Raw genomic sequence first — 21198 nt, 5'->3', positions numbered from 1 at the left:
GTGTGTGTGTGTGTGTATGCGTGCACTTCACGCTTGTATACCTATACACAAATACACTCTTGCGCTAAGGCTGTGGTTACACAGGCAGCCCAATTCTGATCTTTTTTCACTAATTGACCTTTTGACCAATCATATCAGCTCTGAAAAAGATCTGATGTGATTGGTCCAAAGACCATTTAGTGGGAAAAAAGATGAGAATTGGGCTGCCTGTCTAAACTCAGCCAACGTGTTCCTCCAATACACATACATACAGCTACAGTAAGTAAAACGTTGCTGGTTGAGGTGCTTGTTCATGGTGCATGTGGCTGTGTGTTTAATGTGTGTTCTCTCCCTTACAGTTTGTCGGCCAGTACCCTGTCCGTCTCATCAGGCAGCAGCCTGGGTTCTCTGGCCTCCTCCCGCGGCTCCCTCAACGCATCCTCCTCCCGCGGCTCCCTCAACTCCCTCTCCTCCGGAGACCTCTACTACACCCCTGCAGAACCCCCCTCCCCCCTAGACCTGGACTACCAGTGTAAACTGGACCTGCTCCTCCAGGAGCCCCTGACCCCCTCTGGGATAACCTACAGGCGTGGAGACCCCCCAGGAACCATCACCACCATCCACGAACACGAGGTGGAGAACCCACACCCACACAACACGTCGCTTCACACACACGCCGTCGGAACCGGTACCACCGACCTGGTCCCATTAGCGCCGCTGGTTGCGGTGTCCTCGAAGCCGGCCGAGCCGTCCAAGTCGGTGACGTCGCTTTCCTCGAGGTCGTCGTTGTCTTCTCTCTCGCCGCCGGGCTCGCCGCTGGTGCTGGAGGGGGTCGGTGCGTTCCCGTCGGCGGGCCCACAGGACTTTGGGGACGGGGACGTCGGTCTGGTGGTGTCGGACTTTGGCGGTCTCAGCCTGGGATTCTACGACGGTCAGGGGATGGGGATGTTTGAGCCGGAGACGGGGGAGAGGGACAGAGGTGGGGAGGGGGGGAGGGAAGGGAGAGGGGCGCTGTCTACCCTCAGAGAGAGTATTACAGGTGAGACGTTTGCTCTGTTAAATTTATTTTTTTTGTAAACAATGTTACCCCCCCTTTTTTTTTGTTGTACTTACACAATTCCAAGCATACCCCTGGCGGCCCCACCCTATCCCCAACCTTGGACAACCCATAATATATATATTTATTTGAATCAAATTAAAATAAAATAAACAACCTGTGCTAGAATATTCGCAAAGTAATTTGCTGATACAACACCGTCAAGTAAACATTTGACATCACACACCTACACCATATCCAACAGTTTAGAGATTTCTGAGGCTCTACGTTCCGTGTTTCCAGAGAGCTAGGAATGGCTTTATTCATACGGGAAATTCTTCCTTCCTTCCTTCCTCCCTTCATTGGAATTTACCACTGATTAGAAATGCCTTGCGCTGCATGGCGCAACACTGTCACCTAGCAGCTTAAAATGGAGCTGCACTGAAACAGCACCACTACATAAACTAAGAGTGTTCCCCATCTCCAGTCCTCCAGTTCCCCCGAACAGCACACATTTGTGTTGTAACCCCGAACCAATATTCTGCATTCAACTCAAGGGCTTGATGATTAGTTGACAAGTTGAATCAGGTGTGCTTCTCCAGGGTTACAGCTAAAATGTGTACTGCTGGAGGTACTGCTGGAGGTACTGGAGGCTCCCATCGCATCTTTGGATGTGTCTCGTAGATATACGAAAACACTTTTTTGGATTAATGAACTTTTCTCGAGTACTTTGCAAGCAGCAGCCCCCCCCCCCCCCCGCGCGCATATCAACTCTGGTGTCTTATCTCAGTTGTACTTCATGTCTTCGTCTGTGTTGTTGTCAGACGTGGACCTCCAGAGGCCGGGGGAGGACAGGCCCACCTGTGTGTCAGCAGCCGTGTCAGACGAGTCCGTGGCCGGGGACAGTGGGGTGTACGAGGCCTCTAATGTCAAACGGTGGGTCACACTCACTTCCCGCTCTTTTCATTATTTTGATCGATCGATTGCACACTCTCTCTCTTCAGCACTCTCCATCCCTCCCTTCCCCTGCCTTTCATTTTCAACCTCTGCCCCCCTCGTTCACAACCTCTTCCCTCTCTCCATCCCTCTCATTTATCTTGAGGTACTGCTGTTCCCAATAGTGTTGGTCCACTCGAAGGGTCACGATGGGTCTTTTAACCTCCTCTTCCTCTCCCCTTCTTCCATTTAACCCAACGCCTGCGATGTTTGGCGCAAGCTGTGAATGGAAAACCACAAGACCTCAATTAAAACACCAAACTGAAGGCTCCTCAACTCACACACCCACACACACACACACACACACACACACACACACACACACACACACAATTAGCTTTGTCTCATGTGTATCACACAGTCGGAGACAGAGCTACATCTGCTCTTTAATGACTGAATGGAAGAAGCCCTGTCTGTTTGTCAAACGAGAGAGATGTTTGAGATGCAGACACGCAGAGGTCTGTTGCCCAGTTGTGTCTTCCTAATTAGTCCATGGGCTCTGTTGCCCAGTTTGGCTTTTCGTGATTAGACTGGCCTCATTGATGTCTGTTTTTCCCACTAAAACTGCTCCTATGGTCAAACTCTTTCATCTCTGGCCCCCTAAAGGGGGGGGTTGATGCTGATCCCTTCAACCAGTGTGGTGTGGACTCTGTCTCTCTCAGCGAGCTTTCTCCCTGCTTCCCTCGCTCCCTTTTTCTCTCTTTCTTTCTTCCTCTGTCACTTGCTCTCTCTCTCTGCTTGCTCTCTTTTTCTCTCTCTTTCATACCCTCTTCTCCTGTCTTCACTTGCTCTCCTCTTGATTTGATTTAAATTAGACGATGAGCCATGGACACCCTTTCTCGCTCTCACTCTGAAATGTCTCTCCTCTGCTCCCTCCTGTCTCCTCTGCTCCCTCCCGTCTCTCTCCTCTGCCTCCCTCCCGTCTCTCTCCTCTGCCTCCCTCCCGTCTCTCTCCTCTGCCTCCCTCCCGTCTCTCTCCTCTGCCTCCCTCCCGTCTCTATCCTCTGCCTCCCTCCCGTCTCTCTCCTCTGCCTCCCTCCCGTCTCTCTCCTCTGCCTCCCTCCTGCCTCCCTCCCGTCTCTCTCCTCTGCCTCCCTCCCGTCTCTCTCCTCTGCCTCCCTCCCGTCTCTCTCCTCTCCCGTCTCTCTCCTCTCCCGTCTCTCTCCTCTCCCGTCTCTCTCCTCTGCCTCCCTCTCCTCTGCCTCCCTCCCGTCTCTCTCCTCTGCCTCCCTCCCGTCTCTCTCCTCTGCCTCCCTCCCGTCTCTCTCCTCTCCCGTCTCTCTCCTCTGCCTCCCTCTCCTCTGCCTCCCTCCCGTCTCTCTCCTCTGCCTCCCTCCCGTCTCTCTCCTCTGCCTCCCTCCCGTCTCTCTCCTCTGCCTCCCTCCCGTCTCTCTCCTCTGCCTCCCTCCCGTCTCTCTCCTCTGCCTCCCTCCCGTCTCTCTCCTCTGCCACCCTCCCGTCTCTCTCCTCTGCCTCCCTCCCGTCTCTCTCCTCTGCCTCCCTCCCGTCTCTCTCCTCTGCCTCCCTCCCGTCTCTCTCCTCTGCCTCCCTCCCGTCTCTCTCCTCTGCCTCCCTCCCGTCTCTCTCCTCTGCCTCCCTCCCGTCTCTCTCCTCTGCCTCCCTCCCGTCTCTCTCCCTCTGCCTCCCTCCCGTCTCTCTCCTCTGCCTCCCTCCCGTCTCTCTCCTCTGCCTCCCTCCCGTCTCTCTCCTCTGCCTCCCTCCCGTCTCTCTCCTCTGCCTCCTTCCCGTCTCTCCTTCCTCTGCTCCACCTCTGTTCTCTGTTTTATATTCCAGACTTTCTTTTTGATTGGTAATAATGAAAAACCTGCTGTGTGTTAGTAGGTCAATGGAGTCTGATGAACCGGTGGTGTACCTGGAGGATGAGCCTGTCCTTCCTGAGTCTGCCCAGGTCCAGATAGGCCTGAAGTAAGAGTGTACACACACACACACACACACACACACATTAAGGTACGCAATGTCTATTACTCCATCCTGCCCTGTTGTCGGACAAATGAAAGATAGTGTTGTTGTTTACAGATATGATGCTGCCAACTCCAGTTTTGTCATGGTGATCATGCAGCTGCAAAACCCTGCTGCCCTGTCAGTCCCCTCCACTACCAGAGTGTGAGTTTTCACCCATTCATCCATTCATTCGTCCATTCATTCATCCATCCATTCACTCATTCATTCATTCATTCAATCTTTCCTTTCATTCATTCAATCGTATATCCATGTGTACTGACTAGACTCTGTCAGTGTTGCGTTTACACAGACAGCATCGCAGCGTGTTACAGACCATGTTGACTTTGAGAGTGCCGCTGTGCTCAGCCTGTCAGTGTTGAGTTGACTTGGCACCTGGAGGTGTTAGGGCTGCTCTGGGGACGTGTGTCAATGTTGAATCTAGACGGCTCAATACTGGGCTTTATTTCTTTATTTTATTGAACCTTTATTTCACTAGGTAAGTCACTTAGGAACAAGTTCTTATTTACAATGACAGCCTACCAAAAGGCCTCCTGCGGGGAGGGGGCCTGGGATTAAAAATAAAAATGAATTAAATAAAAATATAGGACAAAACACACATCACGACAACACAACATTACATAACTGGTGTGATGTCCTCTCACACACACACACACACTCTGTCTCTCTCTCTCTCTGTCTCTCTCTCTCTCTCTCAGAGAAGTATGAGACTGACAGAGGAGGATAGGAGGGACAGCCTCACACACACACCTCTGAAACACAAACTCTCTCTCTCACACACACACCTCTGAAACACAAACTCTCTCTCACACATCTCTCTGTGAAACACAAACTCTCTCACACACATCTCTCTGTGAAACACAAACTCTCTCTCACACACACCTCTGAAACACAAACTCTCTCTCACACATCTCTCTGTGAAACACAAACTCTCTCACACACACCTCTGAAACAAACTCTCTCACACACATCTCTCTGTGAAACACAAACTCTCTCTCTCACACACCTCTGAAACACAAACTCTCTCACACACATCTCTCTGTGAAACACAAACTCTCTCTCACACACATCTCTCTGTGAAACACAAACTCTCTCACACACACACACCTCTCTCTTACACACACGCTGCGTCCAAATACTACCACTGTTGAGAGCGTCCTGACCAGGGGGGTGCAGGCGGCCCGGTACATCACTGGGACCGTGCTCCCACCCATCCAGGACATCTACTGGAAACGGTGCCTGAGGAAGGCCCACAGCATCATCAAGGACCCCACCCACCTCGGCCACGAGCTGTTCACACCCTTACCGTCGGGCAGACCGTATCGGAGCATGAGGTCTGATACCAACAGGCTCAGAGACAGTTTCTATCTACAAGCCGTCAGACAGTATCAGAGCATGTGGTCTGATACCAACAGGCTCAGAGACAGTTTCTATCTACAAGCCGTCAGACAGTATCGGAGCATGTGGTCTGATACCAACAGGCTCAGAGACAGTTTCTATCTACAAGCCGTCAGACAGTATCAGAGCATGTGGTCTGATACCAACAGGCTCAGAGACAGTTTCTATCTACAAGCCGTCAGACAGTATCGGAGCATGTGGTCTGATACCAACAGGCTCAGAGACAGTTTCTATCTACAAGCCGTCAGACAGTATCGGAGCATGTGGTCTGATAGAAACTGTCTCTGAGCCTGTTGGTATCTACAAGCCGTCAGACAGTATCGGAGCAAGTGGTCTGATACCAACAGGCTCAGAGACAGTTTCTATCTACAAGCCGTCAGACAGTATCGGAGCATGAGGTCTGATACCAACAGGCTCAGAGACAGTTTCTATCTACAAGCCGTCAGACTGCTGAACACTTGAACTGGACTGACCACCTGCTCTGATTCTTCACACCTTAGCACACATCCAATAACCAATATACACAGGCAGTTAGAAAAGCCAAGGCTAGCTTTTTCAAGCAGAAATTTGCTTCCTGCAACACAAACTCAAAAAGGTTTTGGGACACTGTAAAGTCCATAGAGAATAAGAACACTTCCTCCCAGCTGCCCACTGCACAGAGGATAGGAAACTCTGTCACCTCTGATAAATCCACTATAATTGAGAATTTCAATAAGCATTTTTCTACGGCTGGCCATGCTTTCCACCTGGCTACCCCTACCGCGGTCAACAGCACTGCACCCCCCACAGCTACTCGCCCAAGCCTTCCCCATTTCTCCTTCTCCCAAATCCAGTCAGCTGATGTTCTGAAAGAGCTGCAAAATCTGGACCACTACAAATCAGTCGGGCTAGACAATCTGGACCCTTTCTTTCTAAAAATTATCTGCCGAAATTGTTGCAACCCCTATTACTAGCCTGTTCAACCTCTCTTTCGTGTCGTCTGAGATTCCAAAAGATTGGAAAGCAGCTGCTGTCATCCCCCTCTTTAAAGGAGGGGACACTCTTGACCCAAACTGCTACAGACCTATATCTATCCTACCCTGCCTTTCTAAGGTCTTCGAAAGCCAAGTCAACAAACAGATTACCGACCATTTCGAATCCCACCGCACCTTCTCCGCTATGCAATCTGGTTTCAGAGCTGGTCATGGGTGCACCTCAGCCACGCTCAAGGTCCTAAACGATATCGTAACCGCCATCGATAAGAAACAATACTGTGCTGCCATATTAATTGACCTGGCCAAGGCTTTCGACTCTGTCAATCACCACATCCTCATCGGCAGACTCAATAGACTTGGTTTCTCAAATGATTGCATTGCCTGGTTCACCAACTACTTCTCTGATAGAGTTCAATGTGTCAAATCGGATGGCCTGTTGTCCGGGCCTCTGGTATTCTCTATGGGGGTGCCACAGGGTTCAATTCTTGGGCCAACTCTTTTCTCTGTATACATCAATGATGTCGCTCTTGCTGCTGGTGAGTCTCTGATCCACCTCTACGCAGACGACACCATTCTGTATACTTCTGGCCCTTCTTTGGACACTGTGTTAACAACCCTCCAGACGAGCTTCAATGCCATACAACTCTCCTTCCGTGGCCTCCAACTGCTCTTAAATACAAGTAAAACTAAATGCATGCTCTTCAACCGATCGCTGCCCGCACCTGCCCGCCCGTCCAGCATCACTACTCTGGACGGTTCTGACTTAGAATATGTGGACAACTACAAATACCTAGGTGTCTGGTTAGACTGTAAGCTCTCCTTCCAGACTCACATCAAACATCTCCAATCCAAAGTTAAATCTAGAATTGGCTTCCTATTTCGCAACAAAGCATCCTTCACTCATGCTGCCAAACATACCCTCGTAAAACTGACCATCCTACCGATCCTCGACTTCGGCGATGTCATTTACAAAATAGCCTCCAATACCCTACTCAATAAACTGGATACAGTCTATCACAGTGCCATCCGTTTTGTCACCAAAGCCCCATATACTACCCACCACTACGACCTGTACGCTCTCGTTGGCTGGCCCTCACTTCATACTCGTCGCCAAACCCACTGGCTCCAGGTCATCTACAAGACCCTGCTAGGTAAAGTCCCCCCTTATCTCCGCTCACTGGTCACCATAGCAGCACCCACCTGTAGCACGCGCTCCAGCAGGTATATCTCACTGGTCACCCCCAAAGCCAATTCCTCTTCTGGCCGTCTCTCCTTCCAGTTCTCTGCTGCCAATGACTGGAATGAACTACAAAAATCTCTGAAACTGGAAACACTTATCTCCCTCACTAGCTTTAAGCACCAGCTGTCAGAGCAGCTCACAGATTACTGCACCTGTACATAGCCCATCTATAATTTAGCCCATACAGTTACCGCTTCCCCGACTGTATTTATTTATTTATTTATTTTGCTCCTTTGCACTTTCTTCCACTGCAAATCTACCATTCCAGTGTTTTACTTGCTATATTGTATTTACTTTGCCACCATGGCCTTTTTTTGCCTTTACCTCCCTTATCTCACCTCATTTGCTCACATTGTATATAGACTTCTTTTTCTACTGTATTATTGACTGTATGTTTGTTTTACTCCATGTGTAACTCTGTGTTGTTGTATGTGTCGAACTGCTTTGCTTTATCTTGGCCAGGTCGCAATTGTAAATGAGAACTTGTTCTCAACTTGCCTACCTGGTTAAATAAAGGTGAAATTCAAAATACACAGACATCCACACACGCATTCATACAGACATACACACCCACACATCCATACACACACCCACATCCACACACACACACACACACACACACACACACTTGGCCTTACATCACACAGGTGTGTCTTGCCTACTCTCTGCAGGGGTGAGTGGGCTCTGTCATTTTATTATTTATTGAGACCCCTCGCGGCTTTCTCTCCCGCCAGCAGCCCCTTTTCCTGTTTCTTTTATGGCCGACAAAAATTAAAAAGTTAATCCATTCTCTCATGTTCCCAGGCTTGAAAAGACATTTGTGTCCAATCGAACAGCGGGGAAACGCCTTTGAATCCCTCGCACAACATTCAGCTGAAATATCTCCCCGAAAATATGATGCAACTTAGCAGGGGGTAGCTATGCATTTAAAAAAAAATGTTTTATTCTTTCTTCAACCAGACTTCCTTCATCTTATTATCATTCAACTCATTTGAGTGAAAATTTGGGCTCCTTTGTAGTTTGTGAAATATGCATATGCAGATGAGTCTGCTGTGTGGGGGTTCATTTGCGGGTGAGAGGAGAGGAGTCTTGCAGAGAGGGTTTTTTTCCAGGAAGTGTTTGAGTCAATGTTAGCTGGAGCAGTGAGAGAAATCCTCAAAGATGCTTGAGGCCTCTGGCCGGAAGCTACAGAACAGCAGGCAGAAAGAGAAGCGCACACATCTCAATAACACAACACACCAGAGGTAACCAGCCTTTATTCCAACAGTCCCCAGGGCACATTCACTTTTCCAACCTACTGCCTCGGTCTCCACATTAACTCTGAGTTTAGGAGTATTATGTTGTTATTGGACGACATGACCTCAACAACATTGAAATGTCATTGACATTTTTTTTTTTTGTATAACTCTCTTTTCTCTCTCCCTCCCGCTTACACCCCCCCCAACAGATACATCCGGGTGGCGCTCCTCCCGTCTTCCAGTGACATCAGCAGTCTGTTCAGGACCCGCGTGGTGCCCGTGGCGCTGCCCGACAGCGTGACGTTCAACGAGGTGTTCAGAGCGGCCGCGCCGCACGCCGTCCTCCGGCACAAGACGCTCCGCGTCGACGCCTGCACCGTGGGTCCCGGACGCACCGAGGACTGCCTGGTACATACACAATGCACAGCACAAACACACTTACCAACAGGCCTGCACCGTGGGTACCGGATGCACCGAGGACTGCCTGGTACATGCACAATGCACAGCACAAACACACGCTTTGAGCACCTACCAACACTCAGTTAACTAAATACATAGCTGATACTGGACCTCCACTGTAGATTTATCGCACAACAACATATAACAACGTCAACCATTACTACTGGGACAGGGTATAGAATGTTACCGCACAATAACATATAACAACGTCAACCATTACTACTGGGACAGGGTATAGAATGTTACCTCACAATAACATATAACAACGTCAACCATTACTACTGGGACAGGGTATAGAATGTTACCTCACAATAACATATAACAACGTCACCCATTACTACTGGGACAGGGTATAGAATGTTACCTCACAATAACAACGTCAACCATTACTACTGGGACATGGTATAGAATGTTACCTCACAACAACATATAACAACGTCAACCATTACTACTGGGACATGGTATAGAATGTTACCTCACAATAACATATAACAACGTCAACCATTACTACTGGGACATGGTATAGAATGTTACCTCACAATAACATATAACAACGTCAACCATTACTACTGGGACATGGTATAGAATGTTACCGCACAATAACAACGTCAACCATTACTACTGAGACAGGGTATAGAATGTTACCGCACAATAACAACGTCAACCATTACTACTGGGACATGGTATAGAATGTTAACTCACAATAACATATAACAACGTCGACCATTACTACTGGCACAGGGTATAGAATGTTACCTCACAATAACATATAACAACGTCAACCATTACTGCTGGGACATGGTATAGAATGTTACCTCACAATAACATATAACAACGTCAACCATTACTACTGGGACATGGTATAGAATGTTACCGCACAATAACAACGTCAACCATTACTACTGGGACAGGGTATAGAATGTTACCTCACAATAACAACGTCAACCATTACTACTGGGACAGGGTATAGAATGTTACCGCACAATAACAACGTCAACCATTACTACTGGGACATGGTATAGAATGTTACCACACAATAACATATAACAACGTCAACCATTACTACTGGCACAGGGTATAGAATGTTACCTCACAATAACATATAACAACGTCAACCATTACTACTGGGACATGGTATAGAATGTTACCGCACAATAACAACGTCAACCATTACTACTGGGACAGGGTATAGAATGTTACCGCACAATAACAACGTCAACCATTACTACTGGGACATGGTATAGAATGTTACCACACAATAACATATAACAACGTCAACCATTACTACTGGCACAGGGTATAGAATGTTACCTCACAATAACATATAACAACGTCAACCATTACTACTGGGACATGGTATAGAACGTTACCGCACAATAACAACGTCAACCATTACTACTGGGACAGGGTAAAGAATGTTACCTCACAATAACAACGTCAACCATTATTACTGGGACAGGGTATAGAATGTTACCTCACAATAACAACGTCAACCATTACTACTGGGACAGAGTATAGAATGTTACCTCACAACAACATATAACAACGTCAACCATTACTACTGGGACAGGGTATAGAATGTTACCTCACAACAACATATAACAACGTCAACCATTACTACTGGGACAGGGTATAGAATGTTACCTCACAACAACATATAACAACGTCAACCATTACTACTGGGACAGGGTATAGAATGTTACCTCACAATAACATATAACAACGTCAACCATTACTACTGGGACATGGTATAGAATGTTACCGCACAATAACAACGTCAACCATTACTACTGGGACAGGGTATGGAATGTTACCGCACAATAACAACGTCAACCATTACTACTGGGACAGGGTATAGAATGTTACCGCACAATAACATATAACAACGTCAACCATTACTACTGGGACATGGTATAGAATGTTACCGCACAATAACAACGTCAACCATTACTACTGGGACATGGTATAGAATGTTACCGCACAATAACATATAACAACGTCAACCATTACTACTGGGACAGGGTATAGAATGTTACCGCACAATAACAACGTCAACCATTACTACTGGGACATGGTATAGAATGTTACCGCACAATAACATATAACAACGTCAACCATTACTACTGGCACAGGGTATAGAATGTTACCGCACAATAACATATAACAACGTCAACCATTACTACTGGGACATGGTATAGAATGTTACCACACAATAACATATAACAACGTCGACCATTACTACTGGGACAGGGTATAGAATGTTACCTCACAATAACAACGTCAACCATTACTACTGGGACAGGGTATAGAATGTTACCGCACAATAACATATAACAACGTCAACCATTACTACTGGGACATGGTATAGAATGTTACCGCACAATAACATATAACAATGTCAACCATTACTACTGGGACAGGGTATAGAATGTTACCTCACAATAACATATAACAACGTCAACCATTACTACTGGGACAGGGTATAGAATGTTACCGCACAATAACATATAACAATGTCAACCATTACTACTGGGACAGGGTATAGAATGTTACCTCACAATAACATATAACAACGTCAACCATTACTACTGGGACAGGGTATAGAATGTTACCGCACAATAACATATAACAACGTCAACCATTACTACTGGGACAGGGTATAGAATGTTACCGCACAATAACATATAACAACGTCAACCATTACTACTGGGACAGGGTATAGAATGTTACCGCACAATAACAACGTCAACCATTACTACTGGGACAGGGTATAGAATGTTACCGCACAATAACATATAACAATGTCAACCATTACTACTGGGACAGGGTATAGAATGTTACCTCACAATAACATATAACAACGTCAACCATTACTACTGGGACAGGGTATAGAATGTTACCGCACAATAACATATAACAACGTCAACCATTACTACTGGGACAGGGTATAGAATGTTACCGCACAATAACATATAACAACGTCAACCATTACTACTGGGACAGGGTATAGAATGTTACCGCACAATAACAACGTCAACCATTACTACTGGGACAGGGTATAGAATGTTACCTCACAATAACATATAACAACGTCAACCATTACTACTGGGACAGGGTATAGAATGTTACCTCACAACAACATATAACAACGTCAACCATTACTACTGGGACATGGTATAGAATGTTACCTTACAATAACATATAACAACGTCAACCATTACTACTGGGACATGGTATAGAATGTTACCGCACAATAACATATAACAACGTCAACCATTACTACTGGGACAGGGTATAGAATGTTACCGCACAATAACATATAACAACGTCAACCATTACTACTGGGACAGGGTATAGAATGTTACCTCACAACAACATATAACAACGTCAACCATTACTACTGGGACATGGTATAGAATGTTACCTCACAATAACATATAACAATGTCAACCATTACTACTGGGACATGGTATAGAATGTTACCTTACAATAACATATAACAACGTCAACCATTACTACTGGGACAGAGTATAGAATGTTACCGCACAATAACATATAACAATGTCAACCATTACTACTGGGACAGGGTATAGAATGTTACCTCACAATAACATATAACAACGTCAACCATTACTACTGGGACAGGGTATAGAATGTTACCGCACAATAACATATAACAACGTCAACCATTACTACTGGGACAGGGTATAGAATGTTACCGCACAATAACATATAACAACGTCAACCATTACTACTGGGACAGGGTATAGAATGTTACCGCACAATAACAACGTCAACCATTACTACTGGGACAGGGTATAGAATGTTACCTCACAATAACATATAACAACGTCAACCATTACTACTGGGACAGGGTATAGAATGTTACCGCACAATAACATATAACAACGTCAACCATTACTACTGGGACAGGGTATAGAATGTTACCGCACAATAACATATAACAACGTCAACCATTACTACTGGGACAGGGTATAGAATGTTACCGCACAATAACAACGTCAACCATTACTACTGGGACAGGGTATAGAATGTTACCTCACAATAACATATAACAACGTCAACCATTACTACTGGGACAGGGTATAGAATGTTACCTCACAACAACATATAACAACGTCAACCATTACTACTGGGACATGGTATAGAATGTTACCTTACAATAACATATAACAACGTCAACAATTACTACTGGGACATGGTATAGAATGTTACCGCACAATAACATATAACAACGTCAACCATTACTACTGGGACAGGGTATAGAATGTTACCGCACAATAACATATAACAACGTCAACCATTACTACTGGGACAGGGTATAGAATGTTACCTCACAACAACATATAACAACGTCAACCATTACTACTGGGACATGGTATAGAATGTTACCTTACAATAACATATAACAACGTCAACCATTACTACTGGGACATGGTATAGAATGTTACCTTACAATAACATATAACAACGTCAACCATTACTACTGGGACAGAGTATAGAATGTTACCGCACAATAACATATAACAACGTCAACCATTACTACTGGCACAGGGTATAGAATGTTACCGCACAATAACATATAACAACGTCAACCATTACTACTGGGACAGGGTATAGAATGTTACCTCACAACAACATATAACAACGTCAACCATTACTACTGGCACAGGGTATAGAATGTTACCTCACAATAACAACGTCAACCATTACTACTGGGACAGGGTATAGAATGTGGCCGATGTTGGGCGGACGAACTGACAGACACTTTCTCGCACACACTCTGTCACTTTTTGTCATTATCTTTCTCATGTCACCCTCTCTCTCTCTCTCTTCCGCTCTCTCTCGCTAGGCTGGAGCCCATGTGAGTCTGGGAGAGCTTCCAGTGAGTGGGGATATGACCAGTGTGTGGTACAACCTGTTGACCAGTGAGAGGACCAGAGAGACAGGGGAGGCCAGCCAGGAGAGACCCGGCACTGGGCCAGAGCAGCACCTTGCGGGGCCCGTGGACATGGTGAGTCCTCCTCCACCACTTCAGACCACTTGACTCTGCCTGCCTCAGTCTACATGTTTCTGGATATGCCCACTTCACTTTGATTGGAGATCAGTTCAAATTCACTGCTGCATGCAGGTTATATTAGCATCAATCTCTGCAGGCACCAATAGCTGTATCGACCGCAGATGGTAGCACACGAAAGTCAAATGGAAAGTTGTTGTTGTAATTTTACCCCCTCTTTTCTCCCTAATTTCGTGATATCCAATTAGTAGTTACGATCTGGTCTCATCGCTGCAACTCCCCAACGGGCTCGGGGGAGGCGAAGGTCGAGTCATGCGTCCTCCGAAACAGGACCCGACAAACCACGCTGCTTCTCAACACACTGCTTGCTTAACACAGCCGCACCAGTGTGTTGGAGGAAACACGGTTCAACTGACGACTGAAGTCAGCTTGCAAGGCGCCCGGCCCGGCTCAAGGAGTCGCTAAAGTGCGATGAGCCAAGGAAAGGCCCCCCCCCCCCCCCGGGCCAAACCCTCCCCTAACCCGCACGACACTGGGCAAATTGTGCGCCGTCCTAACGGGCTCCTGGGATCACACCCCAGGCTGTAGTGGTGCCTCGTTCCAATGTTGTGTGTGTGTTGTCAGGATGCAGTGTCGGCCCTGCTGCAGAGGACCTCCAGCGAGTTGGAGGCTGTGGAACAGGAGCTGGCCTTGGAGGAGAAGGAGAGAGCAAGCCAGCTGGGCATGGACGGACACCAATGGTACTGACCCACTGTCCCTCACAGCCTACTCTTTACTACCATTACAAACACCATTACTTTCAATACACACACACACACACACATCACAGGTGGAGAGGCAGAGCCAACTGGGCGTGGACAGAGACCAATGGTACTGACACGTCCCTCACTGATGACACTTTATAACCATTACAAACACCTTCTGACTTGGTGGGAGATCTGTCGACGTGACCTTGGGCAGGGCGCTTGGCCCTGGTTGATGCTGTGGGTCGCTCTGGATGGGAGACGGTTAGATGACTGAATTGAATGTAAATGTTGAGTGGCTTCACTGCAGGTGGTAGATTGTATGTTTTGATATTCAATTAAACATTTAAAATGAAAGAAAATAAAAAATAAACACCTTCGGGGAACATTTTCCTCTCGCAAAACGACGGGTCACTCTTGCTTTCAAGACGTACAACATGGCTACATCAACATTTTACTCAAACATAAAAATGTTCTCGCTGTGCGCATACACGCCGTAACATTTTGAATGGACAGGTTGCATTGCATGTAACAATATGGCTGACCCTGACCAATCCTCTCATGACAGGCTGAGCATGCTGGGAGAGGACAGCGCTCAACTGGTCCTCGGACTGGAGGAGGAGGAAGAAGAGGGGGAGGAGGAGAGGAAAGATTCTGTCAAGGCAGAGACGAAGTTTGCTGGCCCTGGGCTGGCGTACGGAGGGGAAGAGCGGGAGGAGGGGTGTCGAGAAGAGCCAGCCAGAGAGGAAGAGGAGGAGAGGAGATGTAAAGAGAGACTCCCTCAGGCAAATGAAGGACCAACACTGGTAAACCACGTGAGCTCTGACACACACACACACACCCGGCTGAATGGAAAAATCTGGCCTCGAGAGGTGTGTTTAATGTGGAACCCATAGCCCTTAGATCTAGACACACACACACACACTTCAAAAAGTCCACTTTTATTTAGTGAACCCACATCTCTGTAGCTGTAATATACTCTACCCTTCTCCAGGTGGATGCAGAGACGAACACAGAGATGAGTGGTGTGGCGGTGAGGCCTAAAGACAGACCCAGCCTGGGACCAGGACCACGCAGCGCTCAGAGAGGCTTCGTACGGAACAGTATGATCATGAGGTCTCAAACCTTCTCCCCTGGGGAGCGCAACCAGTACATCTGCAGGGTGAGTGGGTTGTATACACACACACACACTGAAATGTTTTCATTTTTTTAGATACACGCTCACACACCCCAATCCCAGACTAACACCAGTGGATCGTTCCTGTTCTCCACTCTTCCCTCTCTCTTCCCTCTCTCTTCCCTCTCTCTTCCCTCTCTCCTTCTTACAGTTGAACCGGAGCGATAGCGACAGCTCCACATTATCCAAAAAGTGCCCGTTTGTCCGGAACACCTCTGAGAGACGCAGCCTCAGGGTTAAGAGGGTGAGTGTAACATTTGTTATGTCTTTATTGCATTCGGTTTCAGTTGACTTAATGGGAGTGATTTGGCCAATGAAGGGGGACATTTCATCAGGCAAAGGAGCACCAGATCGTTGCAATAAATACCATGAAAGTCATCATAATCTGAAGAGCAATGTTGAGAATGTTCTTCAACAATGTGCAATATATTCCATACAATACCTCCAATAGAAGTCCAATGTTTTACTGAATATGGCAGCCGATACTGAATAAATGGTCTAGTCCCCCTTCATAACTGGGTTGATGATCTGCTGCTACTCTGTGCTGTACTCCACTCAATACTTATTTGGGGTTTAACAACACTGCTTGTAATGACTATATGCTGTCTTCTTATAATACGTACCACCTAATAGGATTTTTCATTTTTTGTATTTATGAGTTAAGTTTTGTTATGTCCTCTAAATACATTGACATTCATTGTATCTTTGTCTTATTTTTTTGTTATTGGAAAATAATAAAAGTATTATAAAAAACAAAAAACAATGCAGGATAAGGAACCAAATATTTATGCATTTCTCTTTCATTCTCTCTCCCTCCCTCAGACCCTGTGCCAGCCGGTGGTGGTGCGGAGGCGTGGCGGAGCCGGGCAGACAAACACCCGGACCTCCCTGGACTTGGAGCTGGCCCTCCAGGCTTCGCGAACGCGTCAGAGCCGTCTGAACGACGAGCTCCAGGCCCTGAGGGACCTGAGGGCCCACCTGGAGGCCCTGAAGGCCCGGGGAGAGACGGAGCTGCCTGGGTCCGTGCTGCACGACCACAGGTTTCACAGGCTGCTGGAGCAGGCCGAGAGACAGGCACGTGGCCGGATAGACGTGTGATAGATACAGTATGCACATGCATACACACAGCTAATTTCCAGCTGTGATGTGACTAGGCCAAGGCCACTCGACATCACAATGTTTTGGAATGGTTTGAATGGCACTCGGGATCTGATTGCTTGTGTAAGGATACCCTGTACCCCTTATGCCCCTCCAGGCACTCTACCATGCCATCAGCCACTCTCACTAATAGCAGCTAACGGCAGTTAATGCCAGGCCTCTGGCCCCAGGTTCTCTCTCAAGCTTGATTAGGCACTGAAGAGACTTAATGGCTGTATAATCTGGTGCCGTTCGCTTCCACCTGAAGTGACCCTTTTAAAATAAATAAAGCGTTACCCAGGTCGCAACTTGAATAGTAAGATTTTGCATAAAGAATGAAACCATTCATTTGCAGAGTCCACATCAGTCGGTAGACAAATGTATCCTGCATTTCAGAGCAACTGAAGTGAAGTACTTTCTTGCTCTCACTTTTATGGAATTCTCTCTCGAATCTATCAGTCTCTCTCATTCAATTAACACTTTCTCTGTCTCCCTCTGTCCCTCCGTCCCAGGCGGAGCAGTCGAAGGAGCAGCAGCGTCAGGAGCAGCGGGCTGAGAAGCTGATGAGGAGGGCCTCCAAAGACGTGTGTCGGTTAAGAGAGCAGAGCCAGAAGGTCCCCCTGCAGGTCCAGTCTTTCAGGTGAGACAGACATCCCTCCGTCCAGCCCCTATGCCTTTATGGACAACTATTTGACCATAGGGTTTGAACTGTTTTGTATCTTGTCTCGCCATCTTGGGTAACTAACCCTACTGGTCATATAAGCCCTGTTTTATACCTGCCATTAACATGCGTCCTTCGTCCTGATCTTATCCCGATCGTGACCTGATCTCATCTGTTTACACTTCTAAGATCTGATCACAATCAGATCCCAGTACGTCTTTTAATCGTCTACACCTGTCAAAAAAATGTGAGCACAATCAGAATGTGAACATGATCATGTTAGAACCAGGTATAAACAGGCTATAGTCTCTGAACTTATGCTCCATCCTGATAGGCCTTGATGGTCAGGTTACTGAAAAAGCACTTTGTGAACAACTGCTGGTGTAAAAAGGGTTTTATAAATACATTTGCTTGATTGATAGCCATTTGTTCTCTCTTTCCAGGGAGAAGATGGCCTACTTCACACGAGCTAAGATCAATATACCATCCCTACCGGCTGATGATGTATGATTACATAGTGAAACAATGAAGTATTTTTCCAACTTTTTATAGCAGAGTATTTTAATAGTGTAGTTACTTTGAATGAAAACAATCAAATAGTTTGTACACTATAGTTTATGCATTTGTATAATAAGTTGTAATTGAATAATATCTTGTAAAAAAAAAAAAGAAAAGAAAAAGAAACTAAATAATGGCTTTCTTGTATCAGGAGAAAACCCAAGATAGTTGTTTTGGTACTTGTATTCTGCTCGTGATTTTTCTGTACAGTTTTATAAGGTGTGTTGGAGAGTGGTGTGTGTGTGGGGAGGAGAGTGTGTTTGTCGCCCTCTGGTGTCCTGTGGTGGAACTGCACCACAGTGCAGGGTAGATTGAGTGAGTCTCAGTCCCAGTCCCAAATCAACCCCTACGCACTTATGGAGATCTAACAGGATTGGAAAGGTGTAAGTTATATGGTAATAACGACACTTAGCCTTCTGCTAGTCCTGATGGAATGTTCACTGTATTTCTTCCATGTATCCAATCCTCTGATCTCCAGAAGTGTATAGTGGGTAGGGGCTAGGGGTTGACTTGGTATTGGGCATCAGTGTTAGCTAAGTGTGCGTATGTGTGAGAGAGAAGGCGACCTACTACAGTATATCATATATAATGTCTTCTGTCCAAAGCTGGTGCTCTGCTATTTTCTCTCTCATTCAGAACAAAACAAACATACGCCTTGTGAATGTAATGTAACCGCTTTTCCACTTCTATCTATCTCTGCGATACTGCACTGATACAGTTCTATGGCTTCATGCTTTTTCACACCTACATGCCGCAACGCTAATTATTACTGCGTTCGCTGGGCTCTAGTCTCAATTTTATAGTTAAATGTTTTGTCAGTTATTAGCCTGGTCCAGGATATGTTTTTGCACAAACTGATCTGGGACCAGGCTATTTTGTAATTCACTCTGCAACTTCATATGTAAGATTGGTTTTCCTTTCCCACCTGTTTCCCAACAATTGAAGTATTTATTCAAAGGATGAACATAAAAACCTCTGTGTTAATGCCTTTTGTTACAGATAGGTTCTCTGGACTAGATCAAAGACAATGCAGGAAACATACTGGACCCAAATCATGTCAATTCCAGTGTTTTTAAGGGACTGAAATAGCACTCTATTCTCTATGTAGTCCACTACTTTTGACCAGAGCCCTATGGGCCCTGGTCAAAAGCACAGAGCACTATGGGCCCTGGTCAAAAGCACAGAGCCCTATGGGCCCTGGTCAAAAGCACAGAGCCCTATGGGCCCTGGTCAAAAGCACAGAGCCCTATGGGCCCTGGTCAAAAGCACAGAGCCCTATGGGCCCTGGTCAAAAGCACAGAGCCCTATGGGCCCTGGTCAAAAGCACAGAGCCCTATGGGCCCTGGTCAAAAGCACAGAGCCCTATGGGCCTTGGTCAAAAGCACAGAGCCCTATGGGCCTTGGTCAAAAGCACAGAGCCCTTTGGGCCTTGGTCAAAAGCAGTGGGCTATATAGAAAACAGGGTGGCATTTCAGACTCAGACAAAGTCAAATCAAGACTTTTTTGTTTTTTATCATAGACATGAAAGCTATAATATTCAGTATATATCAGTTTCTTTGTATAATAATGTGTTGTTGTACTCCAGTAATTCATTATATTTATTTCTCCAAGGAGTCTCCTGCTTTATTTTTCGGAATAATAGGACAACGATTGACCTTTGATTTCTTCTCTTTATTTTGTATCTAATGTTTTGTTTGTGTGTCTGTAAACCAGAGAACAAACAGTATTGTTTTTACTTTGCCTTTTTAACAGCTAATAGCTAAGGAACAACAAGGCTTGTATTCAAAACGCTTCTCAGAGTAGGCGTGCGGATCTAGGATCAGTTTTAACTTTTAATTCATAATGAATAAGAAGGGGGATCTGATTCCAGATCAGCACTCTTACTCTGAAACGCTTGAATAGGAGCCAACATCTGATTGAACTGTGAGCATAAACCGTATCTGTGGTATTGTACTTAGTTTGCATAGCTACCCCTGGACTCAAGATATATATGGCACTTCCAATCAAATGTGTTCACATCCATTTAGTTTACCAATACAACGTTGCCTCACAATATCGACCAGGAAGATAAACATGGATTTGTATTGTGGGTAGGAGGAAAAGTTTGGACTTTATTTTTCCTGTGTATTTATTTTTTGTGTTTATATTATTTATGTTTTGGTTCTGTAAAGACATGCCCCCTCCGGACCTTTTTAATTAGCAACGTATGGATGGTTCAAATGTTAACTCACTGTTTCCCCGCTGATGATCAGCTAGTTTAGAGACACACACTGATATCAAATATGTTTTATACAACTGACCCACAGTGCCTTCAGAAAGTATTCACACCCCTTGACTTTTTCCACGTTTTGTTTTATAGCCTGAATTTAAAATGGGTTAAATTGAGATTTTGTGTCACTGGCCTACACACAATACCCCATAATATCAAAGTGGAATTATGTTTTTCAATTTATTTTTTACAAATTAATTAAAAATGAAAAGCTGAAATGTCTTGAGTCAATAAGTATTTGTTATGCCAAGTCTAAATAAGTTAAGGAGTATGTGCTTAATAAATCACAAGTTACATGGACTCACTGTTTGCAAT

The 21198-nt window shown here is 45.8% G+C and overlaps 1 protein-coding gene across 1 annotated transcript in view; it reads left to right on the top strand.

Annotated features, from left to right (window-relative positions):
* Positions 1-18973, top strand: part of LOC115201997 (protein WWC2) — a 46079-nt gene extending 27106 nt beyond the window's left edge. The window contains exons 12-25 of the mRNA XM_029765857.1: positions 339-963; positions 1503-1537; positions 1604-1951; positions 3854-3937; positions 4049-4135; positions 9051-9249; positions 14174-14335; positions 14963-15078; positions 15650-15896; positions 16076-16243; positions 16410-16502; positions 17081-17332; positions 17908-18035; positions 18500-18973. Coding sequence (XP_029621717.1) covers positions 339-963; positions 1503-1537; positions 1604-1951; positions 3854-3937; positions 4049-4135; positions 9051-9249; positions 14174-14335; positions 14963-15078; positions 15650-15896; positions 16076-16243; positions 16410-16502; positions 17081-17332; positions 17908-18035; positions 18500-18566 — 2611 coding nt within the window. The 3' untranslated portion in view covers positions 18567-18973. The remainder of the gene's footprint in view (positions 1-338; positions 964-1502; positions 1538-1603; positions 1952-3853; positions 3938-4048; positions 4136-9050; positions 9250-14173; positions 14336-14962; positions 15079-15649; positions 15897-16075; positions 16244-16409; positions 16503-17080; positions 17333-17907; positions 18036-18499) is intronic.
* The last annotated feature ends 2225 nt before the right edge of the window (positions 18974-21198 follow it).

This window comes from Salmo trutta, chromosome 11 (assembly GCF_901001165.1).
Source record: "Salmo trutta chromosome 11, fSalTru1.1, whole genome shotgun sequence".
NCBI lineage: Eukaryota > Metazoa > Chordata > Actinopteri > Salmoniformes > Salmonidae > Salmo > Salmo trutta.
The sequence above is the reverse complement of the archived record's forward strand: the minus strand, read 5'-3'. Positions and strand labels throughout refer to the sequence as shown.